The sequence below is a fragment of the Colletotrichum fructicola genome (assembly GCF_000319635.2).
Source record: "Colletotrichum fructicola Nara gc5 chromosome Unknown KSG_Nara_v1_contig09, whole genome shotgun sequence".
NCBI classification, from domain to species: Eukaryota; Fungi; Ascomycota; class Sordariomycetes; order Glomerellales; family Glomerellaceae; genus Colletotrichum; species Colletotrichum fructicola.
In genome coordinates, this window is record NW_027094059.1 from 3260825 (window position 1) to 3278384 (window position 17560).

Consider the following 17560-nt stretch of genomic DNA (forward strand, 5'->3'; position numbering starts at 1 on the left):
CCAAAGAAGGGGCTGTGTTGGGTCACCTCCTTTGGCAAAAGAGACCTTCACTCGGTCTTTGGGGGTGCCGGTAGTCCACTGTCCCAGACACGGGACAGTGCATTCATTTGTAGCGTTCCATTGGAGCGACTTGGGAAGGTCATTAGCGATGGTGCGGTCTGGCATGGGAACTTGGGTTTGTGGACGATGTCGATTTCTACCACGTGCAAAGTTGGCATCAATCTGGAATCGGGTTCTTAGATGCATCCAGCTGATAATAAACTAGCTGTGCTTCTCAGAAGATATGCTAAAGCGCAGTTATTTCAAAGATATTTCAGCAACGGAAGCCGTTGAACGTCTCCTGAGATTATGGCTGCAAGAAGTTATATGCATGCAAGTGTGTCATCTTGTCACCTGCGCATGCCTACACTGCAGGATACTTGTACCTTTGACATCACTCACCGCCAGAGCGGTACTGAGAAAAGACGCCACCGCTCTCGACCTATCCAAATTGAAGCAAATGTACCGTGCAGCATTTGAATCCGGCAAGACGTTTTGTTGGCGGATTTCATCAACAGTGAAGGACAGCGAGCGACATGGGTGATCGTGCATCGCATGGGTTAATAAAGTGCTGCGAAGCGGAAACAAACCGCCACTCGAACGGGTATTGTCGGATAAGTTACTTTCCATCTTTCTGACTCCTTACCTACTACGTCCAGCGCGTCCTCGGACTACGCAAGAAACCTGCTTCTTATTCGCGCCTCCGTCATTGCCGGATTCCAAACTTCACATATTGAGGCCAGGTAGACAGGCTGCCAACAGTCCTGTTCATTCCATCACGATACTTGGCCATTGTCGGGAATCATGACCTCAGTGCCACATGCCACACTTATAATCGTGGCACCAATGGTAGGATGGATCCCCAACGCTCAGTAACGAAGGACAGCCAGATTCATGCTCATATGACCTGCTTACCCTGGAGTTTCTTGGCAATTGGGCTGATCAAAGTGCGTGACCGCGGTGACTTCGTGCTGATCATGCCCAACGGGTTGCCTTCTAGTTGCCTCGTTACGACCACCTCACTATGGTCCACGGCTATCTCCCGCGATATGTATCGTCAGCTTAACCGAACAACCGAATTTATCGAAAAATTCCGATCGTCTCCCGCCTCGTTTCTCGTTCCTCGCGCATCGCTTTCCCAAATACCAAAATGTGTGCAATCCAACAACCAGCTCACGGTCTGGTCCTGTGACGGCGCACCGCCTCGATTGTCGTGCGGGCATGCATGCGTCAATGTGCACAAATGGAATGACAGACGCCCGAGTTGGTGGCTTTCGTCGCAATTGTGCTTCATTTGGGCCGCTATCCCATGGCTGGTTGCCATGTGTCTGCATCGCAACACCCTTCCTTATACGGTGCTACTCCTGCTTTTCCAGCGCTCCAGAATGACACCGAGCTAACGACTTAACAGTGATATCAGAGGAAGGTGCGTTGGAGTCAGCCTTCGGGAGCGACCGATCCATCCAAGGCCCGCCGATCCAAAGACAGTCGTCGGATGTTGGTGTTGGTTGGGGGGACAGTTTGCTGCCCATCGGATGAAAGCTGATTGACCTAATGAACAGGATTACTTACTCATGAGCGACACCGAATATTCTCGAAGCCTGTCAACAAAACTCAATGGCGAAAATCAAATTTCTGTCGCGGAAGACGGACGAGTGGCTGCTGCGAGGATGACATCCTGGCCTGCGGCGCGCCGGGCCGCTTCACTACAGGGGCCACTCAGCGAAACCCTCCACCACCTCATTCAGTGTGAGGCTGCCCTCATGGCCTATTACTTTTTAGCGTTATTTTGCACTGGACTGGCAATGGAAGTTGAGTACCTAATTAATTCCTCCTTACAGAAGCTCACCAACTTCTGACTCTTCGCGCAGGTAATCAGTGGTCAAATATGTGTGGCTGCCAAGTGTCAGTCCCCACAATTACAACTAGTCTGTGGGCTAGCGGCACTGTTTCAAAGCAATTGTTTCTCGCCCCCAAACGGAACATGAAGTAAATGCCTGGAGAGCCCTGTTATCCAAAAGCCATTTATGGAACGATTTCAGTTCACGATCACTGAGTCAACACATAGACTCGCGGCTTTGATTACTCAATTGAAGTCAAAATTGCCAATATTTACGCCTATCACCGGGCTTGCATTCTTGGCCTCGAGGCCTCATCTTGAGATGGCAATGATATCTCTTGCGATGATGGCGAGGCAGTGTCACGTGATCAGCCAGGAGAACAGAGGCCGAGAGACGATCCCGTTTGCGAACGCAGTTTTCCACCACAAGCAGCGGCCCGAATCTCGTGCGTCCAGCAGCTTGAAGCACCAATGGCTACAGCAACTTTAGTATAGCCCATTCGCTATCTTCTGGACTTCCTTGCGATTGGAATTTCCCCCTCCTCATCCATTGGGCACGACCGCCAATCCGAGCCCTACGAGTCGACACCACCACCACCATCACAACCTCTGGCTTCTACTCCGGGCGTTTCGACAGCCTCCTTTTCCGGCCATCCAATAACGGACAACTCGGCTAATGCATGCGGCCTTAGAACTCCCGACCAATCGCAAGATCGAAGCCCTGGACAAAACGTGGTGGCCTGCGCCGCCTCACGATCGAAGAAACGCAAAGGATGGTCTGCTTCTTACCGATTGCTCAAATACTTGATCCACGTCACTAACAATTACTCTGTCGCTAGCCACCCCGCAAAAAGTACGCTTTTATGTGGACATGCGTATGTTTCCGATATAACCCACTCCACTGCCCACCGCTAGGTATTGTCTGCCTGGACGACATCGACCCACCAGACCCGAAGCTATCCATATATTGATACCAAACCAGTGCTATTGCGGCCAAAGTGGCATGACGGTGGTGGTGGACCCGTGCCCCAACTGTCACTATCCTCGCTGCTCCCGTTGCCGCGTCGATAGAGTCCAGACTCGCGGTCACGATCACGAAGATTGCTCCGAAAGCTCTAGCTTGCCGATCAACCTTAATCACGATTCCGACACCGCGCCATCTTCGGACCCTGAGGAGGATTTGGAATGACAGAGCACAAGTTTCTTGGCAGCAGTAAGTACGGTTCACATCATTATTTGCAAAACATTCTGCGTAGATTACCCGTCCTTTTCGGGCCACTTGCGTCCTTGGACTTTTCTCCTTCGGCCTCCCCCCCCTTTTTTTTTTTTTTTTTTTTTTTTGGCACCTCTCCCTTGCCCGGTGTTTTCCCCCACAAACGGCGGTGGTCTGGAACCAATACCCCTGGTCCAACCCCTGACAAGCACCGACATCCAGAACTAGCATATTGTCTGGGAAAGACCAGTGCGACATATCGTAGTTAATGTAGCATGAAAAGACTACTTTCATGTCCGACGTGTACATTGGCGTAGTTTTTTTTTTTTTTTTTTTTTGCCCATGATTTAACAATATTATTGAGCTTCCATTCTAACAAGAATAATTAAGAGAAGTAGACGCCAGATATACGTAGCTACGGAGATGATAAATACACACGAGTTGCTTCACGGTCATGGCCAAGGCCTACCGCTTACTGCGAGAGGTGGTGATATCGATGTTGCAACAAAGCCCGAGGCAGCAGGGCCTATACAAGGACCGTTTGCATGGCCCCCAAGGTTCTTTGAGCGGCAAACAATATCTAAATCCTGGGAAAATAAACCGTGGGCGCAATGTCAAGGGGCTGATGCGTTCAATTCTCCGGAAGATGAGATCAGCTTCTTTCTCCGGATAGACGATGACTCAGCAAGATATCAAGGCCGCGTTCGTCCAATACTGGACATCTGTTCAGGTGCAAGTTTGGGGGACTTGCTCGATGGCGATGCTCCCGGCCCGCTAAAGAAAATGGCATGGTTGATTGATGGAAACAATTCTGAGGGGTTTTGGAGGTCTCGGCCCTGTTTGGGTGCGTTGTCGGCGCGGCAGCTTGCAGCCGAACTAATCAAAGATGTGAGCTATCTCAAGTTCATGTTGGACACGCGCAACGGGTCCTTTGCTTGTTTCACCTGAAAGCTAATACGATACCTAGCGGTACGCAGTGGCAGATGCTGTTGACGAGCTAGACGAGGATCCCTCGCCTATCGAAGCTGAACGCCGGCTGATGCAAGTGTCGTGTTTGTGACCCGTGTAACTCTCCTCCGCTAACTTGATTCAGTTACCTCACCGATCTTGATCGTTGGGGAATTCTGGCGCTTGTTCGAACGGCACCCGAATCTCAAGCTCGTGTCCTCGGCGAATTCTTCCAAAAGCATCTATGTGCACGATCCTCCATCGGGGTGTCATTTGCGGTAAGTTTTCCTCACCGTGCTGCTTGATTCCTTGTGTAACTGACATTTGCTATTAGTCCGAGGGACCTGAGATGTTCACCCTTGAGTTCCACCTGCCTTTTCGCGTGTGGCGAATCACTGATTCTCTTATGCACGATGATCGCCTCAAAAGTTCTGACCAAGAACCGCTTCGGTCCTCACGGAATCTCACCTTTCTGGTACCCACGTCCCATGGGTCGACAAATGGAAAAGTCCATGGCGTGTATTCAGGACACATAGGATGTATGATCATGGGATATGATCAGAGCAGGTGGACAGCTCACTTCGCTATCGACACTTGGTTCGATGAGTGCGAGGATGCGCAGGATAAAGTCATGCGCTACCAGTATCATATTGAAGAGGGTATGGAAGTCGATCCACTCAGCTGCGGCAAGGATGATGCGAACATGCCCATCTGGCACCCAAGAGCTTACTTTCTCAGGATCATGGGTATCAGGCTCGAACAAGTCAGAGATGAATGGGAATTAATCCGCCAGAATCTACATAACGGCATTGTCAGCTTTGTTAGTACTTCTTGTCGAATACGTTTCTGGGCTGCCGTCTTTAACCGATATTATGTACAGATCTCCAAACAGAAGGAAATACTCTCTAGGATACGCCCATTTTCGACTGGGGCTGATCCTGAAGAGTATGGACAAGAATTCGAGGCGTTCGAGTCATCACTCGGTGAACTGAAGCCAATTGTACAGGAACTTTCACATGACTTGCAGGAGACTCTTGAGATCGGCGAATCGTTTCTGTCAAGAGAGGTGAACTTCTTCCTGAACTATGATGGATATCCCGGGGACGCTTCAAATTGCTATCCATTTCTATCCGAAATACGGCGGAAGTTCAACGAACTGAGACAGCTGTGCATCTTTTTCAAGAGCTTGGAAGCAAGGTGTGTTGACATGATGGACAACAGTGAGGCCGCTAGGAGAAAAGTACGTATAGTTTGTTGACTTCATGTTTCATCGAGTCTCTGGAAAATGCTTACATTTCTCTCCTCGTTGAAGTATTTCTTTCAGCATGGCGATCCTCGATCTGGCCTCCTAGATGCGATGAAGATTTCGGTAAACTCCTTTCCTGACATGATTCTGCCCTTACATATCTAACTTAAAGACTGCTAGAGAGATATCATTCAGTTACAGCTGAATCTTTTTGAGCTTTCAAAGGTAGTCTTCACCAGCAGCTTCAATCGTTGACAACGTTAACGTTCAAAAAGCAACTAGAAGAAGTGAGGGCTAGGCCCGCACAGCTTGCTACCGTCGACCAAGATAAGATCGAGGAAGTCCGGCTCCTAGCTTGGAATCAGTTGGTACGTCACTGGTAATATTTTAATCTAGTCAAGCCAGTGATACTGACACTGACGAAGTTCACGTCGCCCTTCACCCACACCACCGCTCTGTTTAGCGCAGACGACGTCATCCCTTTCAAGAAAGATTGGAGATCTTTTCTTTTATCTAACATATGCGCATCAGTCTTAGTGTTTTTGATCAACAAGGCTTTGAAACTTTGGATACAATACACGTCCAAACGACCACAAGAAGAAAAGAGGGGGGTGACGGCCATCACCCGAGCGCTTCTTCCATTGCACAACAGCCCCAGCTTGGCGACAGAGACGAGAGAAACTCGCTCTCTCCCAACCAATCAACAAGTCGCCCAACCAATATTGCGAGCACAGACTGATGGAAGCTCAATGACAGAGTCCACGTGTGTGGAGGCAGCGGGGTCACATATTATGCCTTCTGAAGCTAGCGAGACAGTGGGTGTGAGATCGCTAGAAAATGGTGAGATTTTCTCCTATTGCAGCTGTATCAAGAGGAGTTTCTCGAACTATCTGTGGAGCCCCCGCCGGAGATCTCCTCGATCAGAAGATCTCGAGATGGGGCAAAAAGAGGTGTCGCCAGCTGCCGGGACCACATAGTACGGCATGATTCTTTTCTGCGGCTCTCATACAGGGCGGGTTCTTTAAATCTCATCTTCTTTTTCTGGGTTTCACCCAACTTCCAGGTTTGTTTGGGTGGACGTCTTTCACGTTATATTTGGCTGGTTCCTGTACTTGTCTTCTGCTGTTTCTGGGCTTGTTTTGTTTCCATCACAACTTTTACTCGATACTGTATTGATACCCAAGGGGCTTACAACTAGATTCCATCTACAATACTTCAAGAATAAACGCCATCATTGGAGCTGTCCAAATCTGACCCGCATTCTGCCGCAGGATCAATCAATGTTTGGCAAACTCATGTCAATCGATCAGGAAATGATTGAGACAATCCAGACAATTGTAGTCTAGCGTCTTGACGAAAGTCACCCCAGATCGTGAGAGATCCGCAGAGTCCGGGAAGGATAAACCCCATTAAAGGTTTGGGTTTACCCTACTTGTCTTATCCACCGTGGGTCTTCTTGGGGCTTCCACCCCAGATGAAAATCAGCGTCCATGATCTCGCATGGAAACCTACCGAATTCGGCAAAGGCACCGGCAAAATGCATCTAAAAGTTTGGCAAATAATAGCCTGAATACAGGAGCCTTTTACTGCAAGACGCGACATATTCGGTGAACGGTGCCATTGACCATTCCAAAAACAGACCCCAGCAATTGGCTTATTGCTTTGATTGGCAGTGAAAAAATTAAGCAGCGAATCATCTGGTTGAAAAATGCAGCTAGGACCAAGCGATGGTCATCTAACTCGGTGTCATTCTCGTACATGTATGCATCTCGCCTATTGCAGAAGCAGGCGGCAGACATGCGGGCGCAGAAATGTCAGCATCGCTCGCATAGAGCCTGGTGCCGTTATCATTCGATTCGGCATGTGTTTTCACTTGACGCTTCTTCTGACATCTCCCACTGTCTCGTAATCAGTCCCACAGCATTCGTTTCAATGCCGGTCGACAAGTCGGTCAAGCATCCTATGGCAATGCTCCTAGCGTATTGAAGCTGGCTGAGCCTTTTCCTCGCGCATTTGCGACCGGAATATTACTCCTACGAGGTACTATATGCCGGAAGATCCAGTACACCATCATTCCACTGAGAGTCTGCCTGGCTTTCTGTCTGATTGGTAGCTGTTGTGTCAAGTGTGGATGTGTGGATATTCTTTGAGGCGACATGTGACGCCGACCTGCATTCCCGGGTGCATCCTCCTCGGTCTTCCGATATCCCGTGGACTTGGGGCAGCAACACGGCTTGGAAGCCATGGGCGAGCTCTCCCATATCATTCAAGACCGCCCACCTGAGACTAATAATTAAAGCAGCCGCGGTCGCATCCTAGACAGAGCCACCAGGTCTTTCATTCTGTGCCACTTTACTACCTGTGTCTCTCAAATTTCGAGGCGTGCTTGCAAAGCTGTAAAAGCAAGCGTTCTGCTTCAATTCTTTCTTGGACTTCGAAGCATTATCCCCCTGCCTGCTTCTGTATTTATTGCACTGTCAGCCTCGTTTTCTTCAATAGACAAGATATATGGGTTGCACGACACCCGAGCCGAACTCCAGTACGGGAATCGTCAAGCCACTTCTGAAGATGGCATGCATTCGAGCAAGCGACGAGTCCTTAACAACTCTCGAACTGCCTCAGTCACACCGGCCACCATGGGAAACATATCTCTCGCCGATCTCGGGGCGTTCAACTTGGATCAACCCGTTCTCTTGGCCACAGCGTTTCTTTGAGAAAAAGTTGATCGCTAAGGAATGGGAGAACTCGCCACGCGCCACCACAAGATTTCAAACTGCCGACCAGAACGGCGATATCAACTTCCTCCTTAACACTGAAGAAGAATGGGCCTCAAATAAGTCTCACATTGATGCAGTTCTTGACATATTCTGCGGCCAAACGTTGCTGGAACTACAAAGCCCAGTCGCGAGCATCCCGGATGATCGCAAAACTGCATTGGTGATTGATGGCAATATTAATGACCCGGCGGGACCGCACTTACGCCCTTTCGCAGGGGGTTTGACCTCACGCGAACTTCTGAGGGAGCTCAGGAAAAAGGTGCAAAATGACTGATTCTAACCAATTCCACTGCTATTCTCGTTCTAATTTCTCACAGCGATATGAGGAGACTTCAAGTGACAACAAATATGAATGTGAAGATGGTGCTAAAGATGATGCAGAGAGAAGGCTGATGTAAGCTCCCGAGTCTCATCCGTTATGTGACCTACATGGAACGAATACGGGGCCTGACTATTTCAGTTTTGTTGAGAATCTTGATTCCTGGGGTGTTCTAGCACTTGCTGGATCAGCACCCGAGTCACTTTCTCACGTGTTGGGCGACTTAATTGCCAACCATGTTTGCTCAAAATCATCGATTAGAGTTTCTTTCTCTGTGAGCCTTTTCTCCCATACTCATTTTTCCCTCTACTACAACTGTAAACAATGGTTAATTCCTGTGACGTATAGACATCGGGTCCTCCCATCTTTGCCCTTCATTTCGACATTCCATATCGAGTATGGAGGTCATCCAGAAGTCTCAAAGTTGATGGACGCTGTAGGAGATCTTTACAAGAGCCTCTAAGGTCATCACGAGATGTAACTTTCCTCAGAAGACCGGTAGAAAAACCTGATGTCGGTGGAGTCGATGGCATTTATGCCAGCCAAATTAGCTGTTTAGTGACAGGACACGACAATTGGCGATGGACTGCTTTGGCGTTGGCAGAAACTTGGTTTGAAGAAGCTTCAAGCTTTGATCCGACACCCGATATGGTGACCAGATACGAACAAGACTTCGAAGACGGTTTTCTTACCGACCCTTTGTGCCGAGGGAGATATGACGTTGCGCAAAACGGATGGGATCCCAGAGGCTATTTCATCCGGGTCCTGGAGATACGACTCGTACAGGTTTGTCGAGAATGGGCGTCGGTTGTGTCTAATCTCGAGATTGGATTAAGATCTCTGGTAAGCCATTGACGTAACCTATTCTATACATGATTAGATTGATGTGATTTTTAAGGCCACATCTCATAAGCAGATGCTCAAAATGATGCAAGACACGAGAAAGCAAGTCAGATTGACTTCAATCCAAGTGGACGACATTCTGCAGGATTTCGCATGCTTACAAGAGAGAGTAAGCGACGCTAAGGACTTGTTGGATGACATATCTCTAGACCTGCAAGAGACGGTTAGGAGCGGAGATTCATTCATGGGAACTGACGTCAACTACTTCCTTCACAACGACGGATCTCCTGAGGGCTTGCTTGACTGTCTTCCTCATCTTTCCCAAATACGAGGCGTGTTCAACGACCTTCGACACATGCAGCAGCGGCTAGGAGATTGGAAGCATAATTACAAGGAGATGGTCGAAGAGGGATTCTCCACCCGGAAAACTGTAAGTTGACTCTGAAGAGCATGCCCTAAGGTCAGAACCAATCCTAAGTCGGCAGCTCCTGCTCCAACTTCACGCCAAGGCTAGTGATCAAGTGAGTGTTTGCCACTTTATTACGAAGTCCTAACACTAAAATAAACGTCTAGTCTGTCTCCGATTTCTTTGCATCCAACAGTGCATTGGCTCCATCAGACAGCTACTGCGAGCGGTCTAGTGACCCCTCCAACAACTACTACGGAAAATTGAAGAGTATCAACCGCCAGATTGATATTTTCTCTCCAGAGGATGAGGTACGGTGTGCCAGGCATGACTTGGACACAAAGGAAGGCTCAGGCAATCACCGATTTGCAAAACACAAGTGTGCGATGGTCGCGTCGTCTCTCCTTCTCGGGGCCAGCTGGTCTTGGAAGAGTGGAGACATTCAGCCAGGAATCTTAATCACAGGACTACTGCTGTTACTTAGTTGGATAAGTATTACAATTGCTCAGGCTATCTCAACTCTTAGAGTATCCGGAGACAATACTCTGGTGTACAGAACAGAGATGGTATAGATAGCGGGACTCCGTAAATTATTGAAATTGACGTTATTCACTTTTCCTCAATTTATCTCTATTGCACGAACATCGCGTACTCTGAAACAATGGTCAACTATTTAAGTTCATCTGAATCCAATTCGTTTCATCATCTTTCAGAATCTTTCGCCCGCTAAAGTGACTGTTACTGGATGATATTTAGTTGCTTCTTCAGTAGCTAGATATGAAAGGCTGCTATAGGGATCGAGAGGGGTTCTAAAAGCGCAATCAGATGACCTCAAGAAACAGTTAAAACATATGCCTACTTGTTGGTAACTTAGGTCAACTTCTTTCTGGATCGATATGGTTACTCCGGTGATGCACCGAAATGCTAACTCCCCTTGCTTAACCAAGATCCGCCGAAGGTTGAACCAACTTAGTCAGCCCCTAGTCTCGTTCGGAACAACACAGACATCGCGCTTTTGTTCTTGTTTTGCGTTGTTCCACGTCCCCTGTCAAATCAACAAGCTGGAACCAATCTGGAAAACGTAAGTGGGATGTGGCTCTGCGAAGTCATGGAGCGCGTGGCCACACGTTTCCTTTTTCCTCGCAGTGCACATTAACGTCAGAAACAGCAACTGGGCGTGTTGAGAATCTATATACGTTTATTCGTTGCCAGTTGTGTTGAGGCCGTTCGCCCGTGTCTAAACGGTCATGGGGAAGTTAACGTCAGATGAATAACCGATGTTATTACCCCAGGCGCACATCGGGCTTTTGTCGTACCTCGATAGCAATGTGGCGCCAGCCAAAAGTTACACGGAATTTTATATTGTACATGATCAGACTATCCAAGGTACCTTGCAGGTTGGTGAGACTCGATAATCTCGGAGGAGTTCTTATCAACAGCGAGTCTCCCAGGACTCTGAAATCAACGTCATGTCCACCTCTTGTCACGGGAAATCCCAGGGTGCCAGGCATCCGCACTGCTGTCCATGTGAGACAAGTAGATGTGGTTTCATGAAATATCATTCAACCGGCTAAATGGAACGCACAGGGGTTTTAACGAATTATACGTGTACTAAGGTTTCATCGGGCAATTCCGCCAGTGTAGAGAGCCGTGCTTGCTTGCTTGGCGCGCAGAGCCGTTTGCCACGGTGATGGCGCGGTGCGCCTTTCTTCTCCCTTCCTTAGTAGAAAATGACTGTGCCAGCGGTGCCTACGCAGTGCCAGCGGTGCCAGGTGCCGTTGCGGAAGGTAGGGCGCCTAGGTGCCAGTAGTGCCGGCAGTGCCAGCGCGGTGCCAAAGGTCCTGACACCACTCCTCCCCCGCACCCACACGACTTTTCGCTCCAATCTTTCCCATACGCAAAGAACAACCGGACGCCAGTATCACTCAACCAACAGCGATGGTAGTTTTTTTTGCATTGTTCAACGGCCAAAACGCAAGAGATATTCGCGACGTAAACCAACATTATACCTTTCTGTCGAAATCATCGGTGAGTGTGCTCCCTCTCCACACCACCCCACGATACTGACTGCCTTGCCAGCAGGAAGACAGCCACGACAGCCAATCCTAAACTGCCCCATGACACCTCTTCCTCGCTCGGCTCAACAAGGATTACTGCCTTTACCACGACCTTGGCCTACCGATCAGGCGGCAGTCCAACCATACAGCGCTGGAAGGAATACTGAAAGGCGGAGCTTTTGACTCCAACCGCCTATCAATATGGTACCCGACGCCACCCCAGCATCGAATCGCCGTTTTTTGGCGTCTCACTTGCAGCGGCTGATGCAGCATTCATATATTAGCCTCGACCAAAGTACACCTTCATTTGGACCTGCGTTCGTCTCTGTCCAATCTTGTAGAAGATGTAATCGGCCAGACCCTTGCTAATGCTCGACAGTGTTGCTGCGCCCAGGGGGGTATGTCCGTTGTGGTCGATCCCTGCGTCCACTGCCACTATGCTCGTTGCTCTCGCTGCAGAGTCGAACGAGTTCGTGTGCGAAACCAACAGCATTCTGCAAATAGCCACACGCCTGCAAATCCTGCTTGAACGGAGATGTGGAAATGTCAGCCCAGCATTCTCAATCCTGAACCAAGATAACGCCGGAATATATTGCAGTGGACCCATGGAGGCACAACGATGCTTGCATCAGCCAGACTTTGGACTTAACACGGGAATAGAAACAGTCTTTCATGGGCGTAAAATCTGTAATTGAAAGGAACCACCATGATTCCAACTCAGTTATGCCTCGCCAATTGTCAGTGGAAGTAGTTCAGTTCAATCGACCTGAGCCATCTGACTGTATGGTCCCAAGAACCCCTTTCATAAACTACACGTATACAGACCCCAGCCAAATTGCGTGAAAGTGCGCTGGCCGATGAATTTCTTGAACTTCTCAGTAATTATACTAACAGCCATCTCAATATCTTGGGAGAATAACCTCTACCTAATTAGACTGAAATTGACTTCCAGGGTCGGTCCCAGGAAGCATCATGGTCTGAGCTTTGCGTCCTCTGCGTCGAGCTGCCCTGGATACGCACATCGCGTGGGTTTCATCAGCGACTTTATCTGTATTCGATGGGCCAGTCGTACAATCTCTCCGTATGTTTACTCGGCAATGTCATCCAAACTGACCTTAGAGCCTTGGACCTAGGCACTAAACTAGTCGAACTGCCCGAGAAGATGAGCTTCCCTCTCTCGCGCCGCATTTGTCTACTCTAATACCTAAATAATGAGAAGCAATCGGCCTAAGACGTCGAAGAAAAGAACCTTATCAACTCTTGCCTGCCGTGGCCTACTCGAGGCTTTTTAAGTCCTCCGTTCACGCCGTGGACGAGAGCCATGGCATATAGCTATGCGGCCTAGATAAGTTGCGTTGCACTGGTCATGACTGGTCCAAATGAAGTTACATAGCCCCGGAAAAGAACTGGTTCGAGAAAGGACGCACTTGACTCAGATTCGTCAAGTCTTCGATGATGGGCACTGAGTACTAGTTAGTTGAAAATCTACCATATCTGACACAAAAATACAAAGACATGGTCAAGAAGAGTTTACTTGAGAAATCAATTCTATCGCTTCATGATTTGATGACCCCGGAGGTGACCATGGAAGTTGAAGCCGAGTCTTCCTCAAAATCCAGCAACGATTCCAGCTTCAGCATTTCTCCCTCATCAGCTGAGGCCCAAAACTCTAAGAGCTTAGCAGATTTTCCGGTTGCATCTTCTCTTCACTCTCGTACCACTGAGTTTGGCCGTTCCAAAAATCGAAGTGCTCTCTCGATGGTTTGTGGTTAAGGACACCGGATTTACAATCCTTCACAACAGTTGGTGGTCGTTTGATCTCCGGCGGGCCCATGGACTTCCTTTCCGATGGGAATACACGCTTTTCATCAGTATCCAATACTTTAATGAGGTCAGCTAGTCTGACAACACTGGGCAAGATGTCTTCAGGGGCAAATGTGTGAACAGTGAGAAACGGGAAAGACAATCTGCAAGTCCTGGCCCTGCGATATATCCTCAAACCCATCGGCAACTTGAAGCCTTGCGAGGTTGAGGGCTACATTTGATTGAATGCGGGCCGTAAATTCTGCGATTAAATCTCAAAAGCATTTTTCGTTCACAACCTTCGCCCCTACAGTCCCTGCTTCCATGAATGCTTTCGAATTGCCCACTGCTCTATGCATGCGATGCAGCATCGACACGGTGTCAGCGGTGTGGACCTTTCTATGCTTTTCGTCAAATTGATTGGGGGCATGGGGTTTCTTTGCTCAGACAAAATGCCTTTCTCAATGATTACCAGACGTAGGTGCACGCCAGACCAAGAACAGTCTCGAAGCATGATTGCTTCTTCATCGGTCACGCCATGCAGATTTAAGCGAAAAAGGTCCAGAGCTTTTTCTTCTAGAATTCTACAAGGTGACATCATTCCTCAACCTGGGGCATTTCCGTCGCGTTGGGCTACCACGTGTTGGGCAGACGGTACATCGGTGGCTTACGTCTTCACAAACGCTGGTGTCACTTTCGGGACAAGCTTATCTTTGGTGAAGTCAGTACTTCGGCTACGGCCGAATGAGACAGCGTTGAAGATATGCACCCGGATTCCGGGACGAAAGCAGGGCAGCCTATCAGCATGAGCGGGTTGTTTCCCCTCTCCAACAGAATCAATCCCCAAGACGAACATAGGCATAGCCCGAACCCAACCAAGCGGCCCAGCTCACATTGATGCAAGTATGTCCAATCTCATCATGCCGCGTCAACTGAAAAGTACACTGCTTTATGCCCGACCACACCCAGATGATTAGTGACTCTCAGCCTCCCTTCAAGAAGGACTTTCAAATTCCCATGTCAATTGTGACAATGTTCTTTCTCTCTTTCATCTCACGCACCAAACCAGGCTGTGCAGAAGGGAATGTAGGAAGCAATCACTATCACACACCATGGCGACTCTTTCCATCAACGGTCTTCACTCTTCTCTCGAGAGGCTGAGCCTCGACACTCCTCTTCCCTCTTTTCCCCCTGCTGACGTACTAGTACGTCCTCTTGATATCTTTCGTTCTTATATTGCGAAAATTGTTGCCGAGGTCACGGGATGTGATCCGACCCTTGCCTACGAGGCGATTCAGACTACTGCAGCAATTTCCATGGGCGACTTGGCAGTCATCTTGCCTCGCCTCAAGATCAAAGCAAATGCAGAGGTTGCGGCAGAGCTTCTGGCAAAGGTAAGTAGTACTTCTCGCATTGTTGGACTGGACCAGGCTAACTAGATTGTACAGTTCCCCAAGTCTCCCCTGTACACCTTTCCATTTGTTGACGGCATCCACATCCGAATCTTCTCCTCCCCCTTCACGCTCCCCAGACTCCTCCTTCCCTTCATCGCGGACCGAAAGGAGCTATACGGCGGCGATGAGTCATTCGGCCTTCGACCCGCTCCTGACTCTGGAAAGCTGAAGGCCATCGTCGAGTTCTCCTCTCCCAATATCGCCAGCGAGTTTGAGGGTAGGCATCTGCGCAGTACCATCAACGGCGCAGCCATCGCCAACCTGTATGAGCGCATGGGATGGGATGTCGTCCGCATGAACTACCTGGGCGACTGGGGCAAGCAAGTCGCCCTTCTTGCCGTCGGCTGGGAGAAGTTCGGCTCTGATGAGGAGTTTGAGAAGGATGCCATCCGCCACCTTCTCGACGTCTACAACAAGATTGTGGAAGCCTTCAAGCCTGAGCTCGAGGCCAGTCACAAGGCCAAAGCCGACAACAAGAGCACTGCCGAAATCGAGTCGCAAGGTATCTACGCTGAGCGCGATGCCTTCTTCAAGCGGTTGGAGGATGGCGACGCCGACGCGATGGCTTTGTGGAAGAAGTTCCGTGACGTCTATGTCGAGGACTACACCAAAGCCTACGCGCGTCTCGGTATCAAGTTCGATGAGTACAATGGCGAGTCACAGGTCACGTCCGAGTCCATCGCCGAGGTCGAGGCTGTCCTCAAGGACAAGGGTGTCCTCGAGGAGAGCGAGGGTTCCTGGGTCATCGACTTCAAGAAGCACGGCTCCAAAGGACTGAGCACCGCAGTATTGCGCAACCGTACCGGCACCACTATGTATCTCCTCCGCGACATCGCCAACGTCATCGACCTCGACAAGAAGCACTCCTTCGACAAGCTGATCTACGTCGTCACGTCCGACCAAGATGCCCACTTCGCTCGCGTCGCAAAGGCCATCGAGCTCATGGGTCACGTTGACCTTGCCAAGAAGCTCCAGCACGTCGGCTTCGGCAAGGTACAGGGTCTCTCGGCGCAGCTCGGCAACGCGCATCTCTTTGGCGACATGATTGATCAATGTGCTGCTGCAGTGAAGACAGCCATGGAGGAGCAAGAAGATGGTGCTCCAGCTGCCGCTGCTGAGCCTTTCGGTATCACCTCTTTGATCGCGCAAGACATGCACACCAAGCGCGGCAACGGCTACGCATTCGATAGCAAGAAGATGACTGAGTTCGAAGGAGACACTGGTGCTGCACTTCAGTTCGCATATACCAGACTCAAGTTGGCTTTGGGGCAGCTTGAAGTCGATCCCACGGCCCTGGCCGACGTTGACTACACACATCTTCAAGAGGAAGAGTACACAAATCTTCTCCGACTCATGGCGCAGTATCCCGACGTCATCAACGCTGCTTACAAATCGGTCGAACCTTCCGCCGTCCTCTCGTTCTTGTACCGTATGGTAGAGCAGCTCATCGAGTGTCTTGATGTCGACGAAGATGAAGAGGCGCCTGAGGGTCCGGAAGTGGACCTTGCGAGGGCCGTGTTGTATGAGAATGCGAAGCAGGTGTTGGAAAACGGAATGAAGGTTCTGGGTATCCAACCATTGGCGACTTGAGTTGTATTGTTGTGCATTTATGCTGATCATCTGGAATGTTTGGCTTCGATGTTTGGCTTGTTTTGGTTTTATGTCTTGAGGACAACAACGCCTTGGAACAGTGGGCGGCTTTTACTCTTTGTTCATTGGCCCAGACTGATGAGATGATGATCTGACGACTAAATGAGTACACCTCAACGCATTGGCTTTAGGGTTGTGGTTTACCACGGAGCATAACAATTTGAAGATACTTGTAATCAAAAAACTTGCTTGACGGGAATCGATTTCATTTCGTTGATTAGCTGGAGGTCTTTTTGATCACAGATGCTCCATTTCTTCCACGATTTCATTATCGCTGACTGTTTACAGCTGGACAAATATTTTTTGTCTGGCACTGCTTGGAACAAGTTTGGTGGAGTTCCTAATTTTCGCAACACTCAGCCTTGCAAATTCTTCTTGTGCTGGCCGTCTCCTCTACCTACCTAGCACCTAGTGGTGGATGTCTTCAATCATGGTCTCATGCACTTGGCAGTTCGAATACTCAAGGAATACATTGGACCTCCGCTACAACTGAATCACGGCAAGAGCAGTCCACCGGTGTGACTTCCTCCATCAAAGTCTCACTCAGCTGGGCTACAAAAGGGCCTCTTCACTCCCTCGTCTCCAACGGAAACCAACTTCCACACCTCATCATCTTCATATCCATCCTTCGGCGTCGTCATTTCTGCCATCGTCGCCGCCTTCATCATTCTTACCGTCGTCCGTCGCCGTCGTCCGTTGTCGTTGTCAGTCGCTGTCGCCCGTCACCATCTTCCGTCACCGGTGACCGGTGTTCCTTCCTCTGCTGCTCAATTTGATTCACCTTGACGCGTTGCTCACCACCTTTTTCCTTCTCGTCCCTTTCACCTTTGTCTTCCCAGCTTGGTCAGCACATCCTAGTTATCGCTCAAGCAACAGCGCGTCTGCCAATCACTCCTCATCTCCACGCGTGGGATTTCATCATAATCAATCTTGACACCAACATCAACACCAACTTGCAACTATCA

The 17560-nt window shown here is 49.4% G+C and overlaps 4 protein-coding genes across 4 annotated transcripts; all 4 read left to right on the top strand.

The window, feature by feature from the left end:
* Nucleotides 1–1844: 1844 nt before the first annotated feature.
* On the top strand, nucleotides 1845–3490 carry CGGC5_v015237 (uncharacterized protein; the record flags this gene model as incomplete). Its single annotated transcript, XM_066153222.1, has 7 exons — nucleotides 1845–1850; nucleotides 1911–1944; nucleotides 2462–2506; nucleotides 2572–2655; nucleotides 2719–2754; nucleotides 3072–3092; nucleotides 3483–3490. The coding sequence occupies 7 exons, from the start codon at nucleotides 1845–1847 to the stop codon at nucleotides 3488–3490; spliced, it is 234 nt and encodes a 77-aa protein (XP_066007464.1).
* Nucleotides 3491–3875: 385 nt separating this feature from the next.
* On the top strand, nucleotides 3876–5823 carry CGGC5_v015238 (uncharacterized protein; the record flags this gene model as incomplete). Its single annotated transcript, XM_066153223.1, has 10 exons — nucleotides 3876–3980; nucleotides 4060–4148; nucleotides 4186–4318; nucleotides 4375–4860; nucleotides 4921–5280; nucleotides 5353–5409; nucleotides 5467–5511; nucleotides 5562–5654; nucleotides 5712–5759; nucleotides 5818–5823. The coding sequence occupies 10 exons, from the start codon at nucleotides 3876–3878 to the stop codon at nucleotides 5821–5823; spliced, it is 1422 nt and encodes a 473-aa protein (XP_066007465.1).
* Nucleotides 5824–7854: 2031 nt separating this feature from the next.
* CGGC5_v015239 (uncharacterized protein) lies at nucleotides 7855–10220 on the top strand (the record flags this gene model as incomplete). Its single annotated transcript, XM_032022173.1, has 9 exons — nucleotides 7855–8322; nucleotides 8381–8457; nucleotides 8524–8656; nucleotides 8731–8786; nucleotides 9042–9225; nucleotides 9281–9655; nucleotides 9711–9746; nucleotides 9799–9942; nucleotides 10188–10220. The coding sequence occupies 9 exons, from the start codon at nucleotides 7855–7857 to the stop codon at nucleotides 10218–10220; spliced, it is 1506 nt and encodes a 501-aa protein (XP_031880869.1).
* A 4383-nt stretch (nucleotides 10221–14603) lies between these two features.
* Nucleotides 14604–16535, top strand: CGGC5_v015240 (Arginine--tRNA ligase; the record flags this gene model as incomplete). The annotated part of the gene is made up of 2 exons (XM_032022174.1): nucleotides 14604–14885; nucleotides 14940–16535. The coding sequence occupies 2 exons, from the start codon at nucleotides 14604–14606 to the stop codon at nucleotides 16533–16535; spliced, it is 1878 nt and encodes a 625-aa protein (XP_031880865.1).
* Between the last annotated feature and the right edge of the window lie 1025 nt (nucleotides 16536–17560).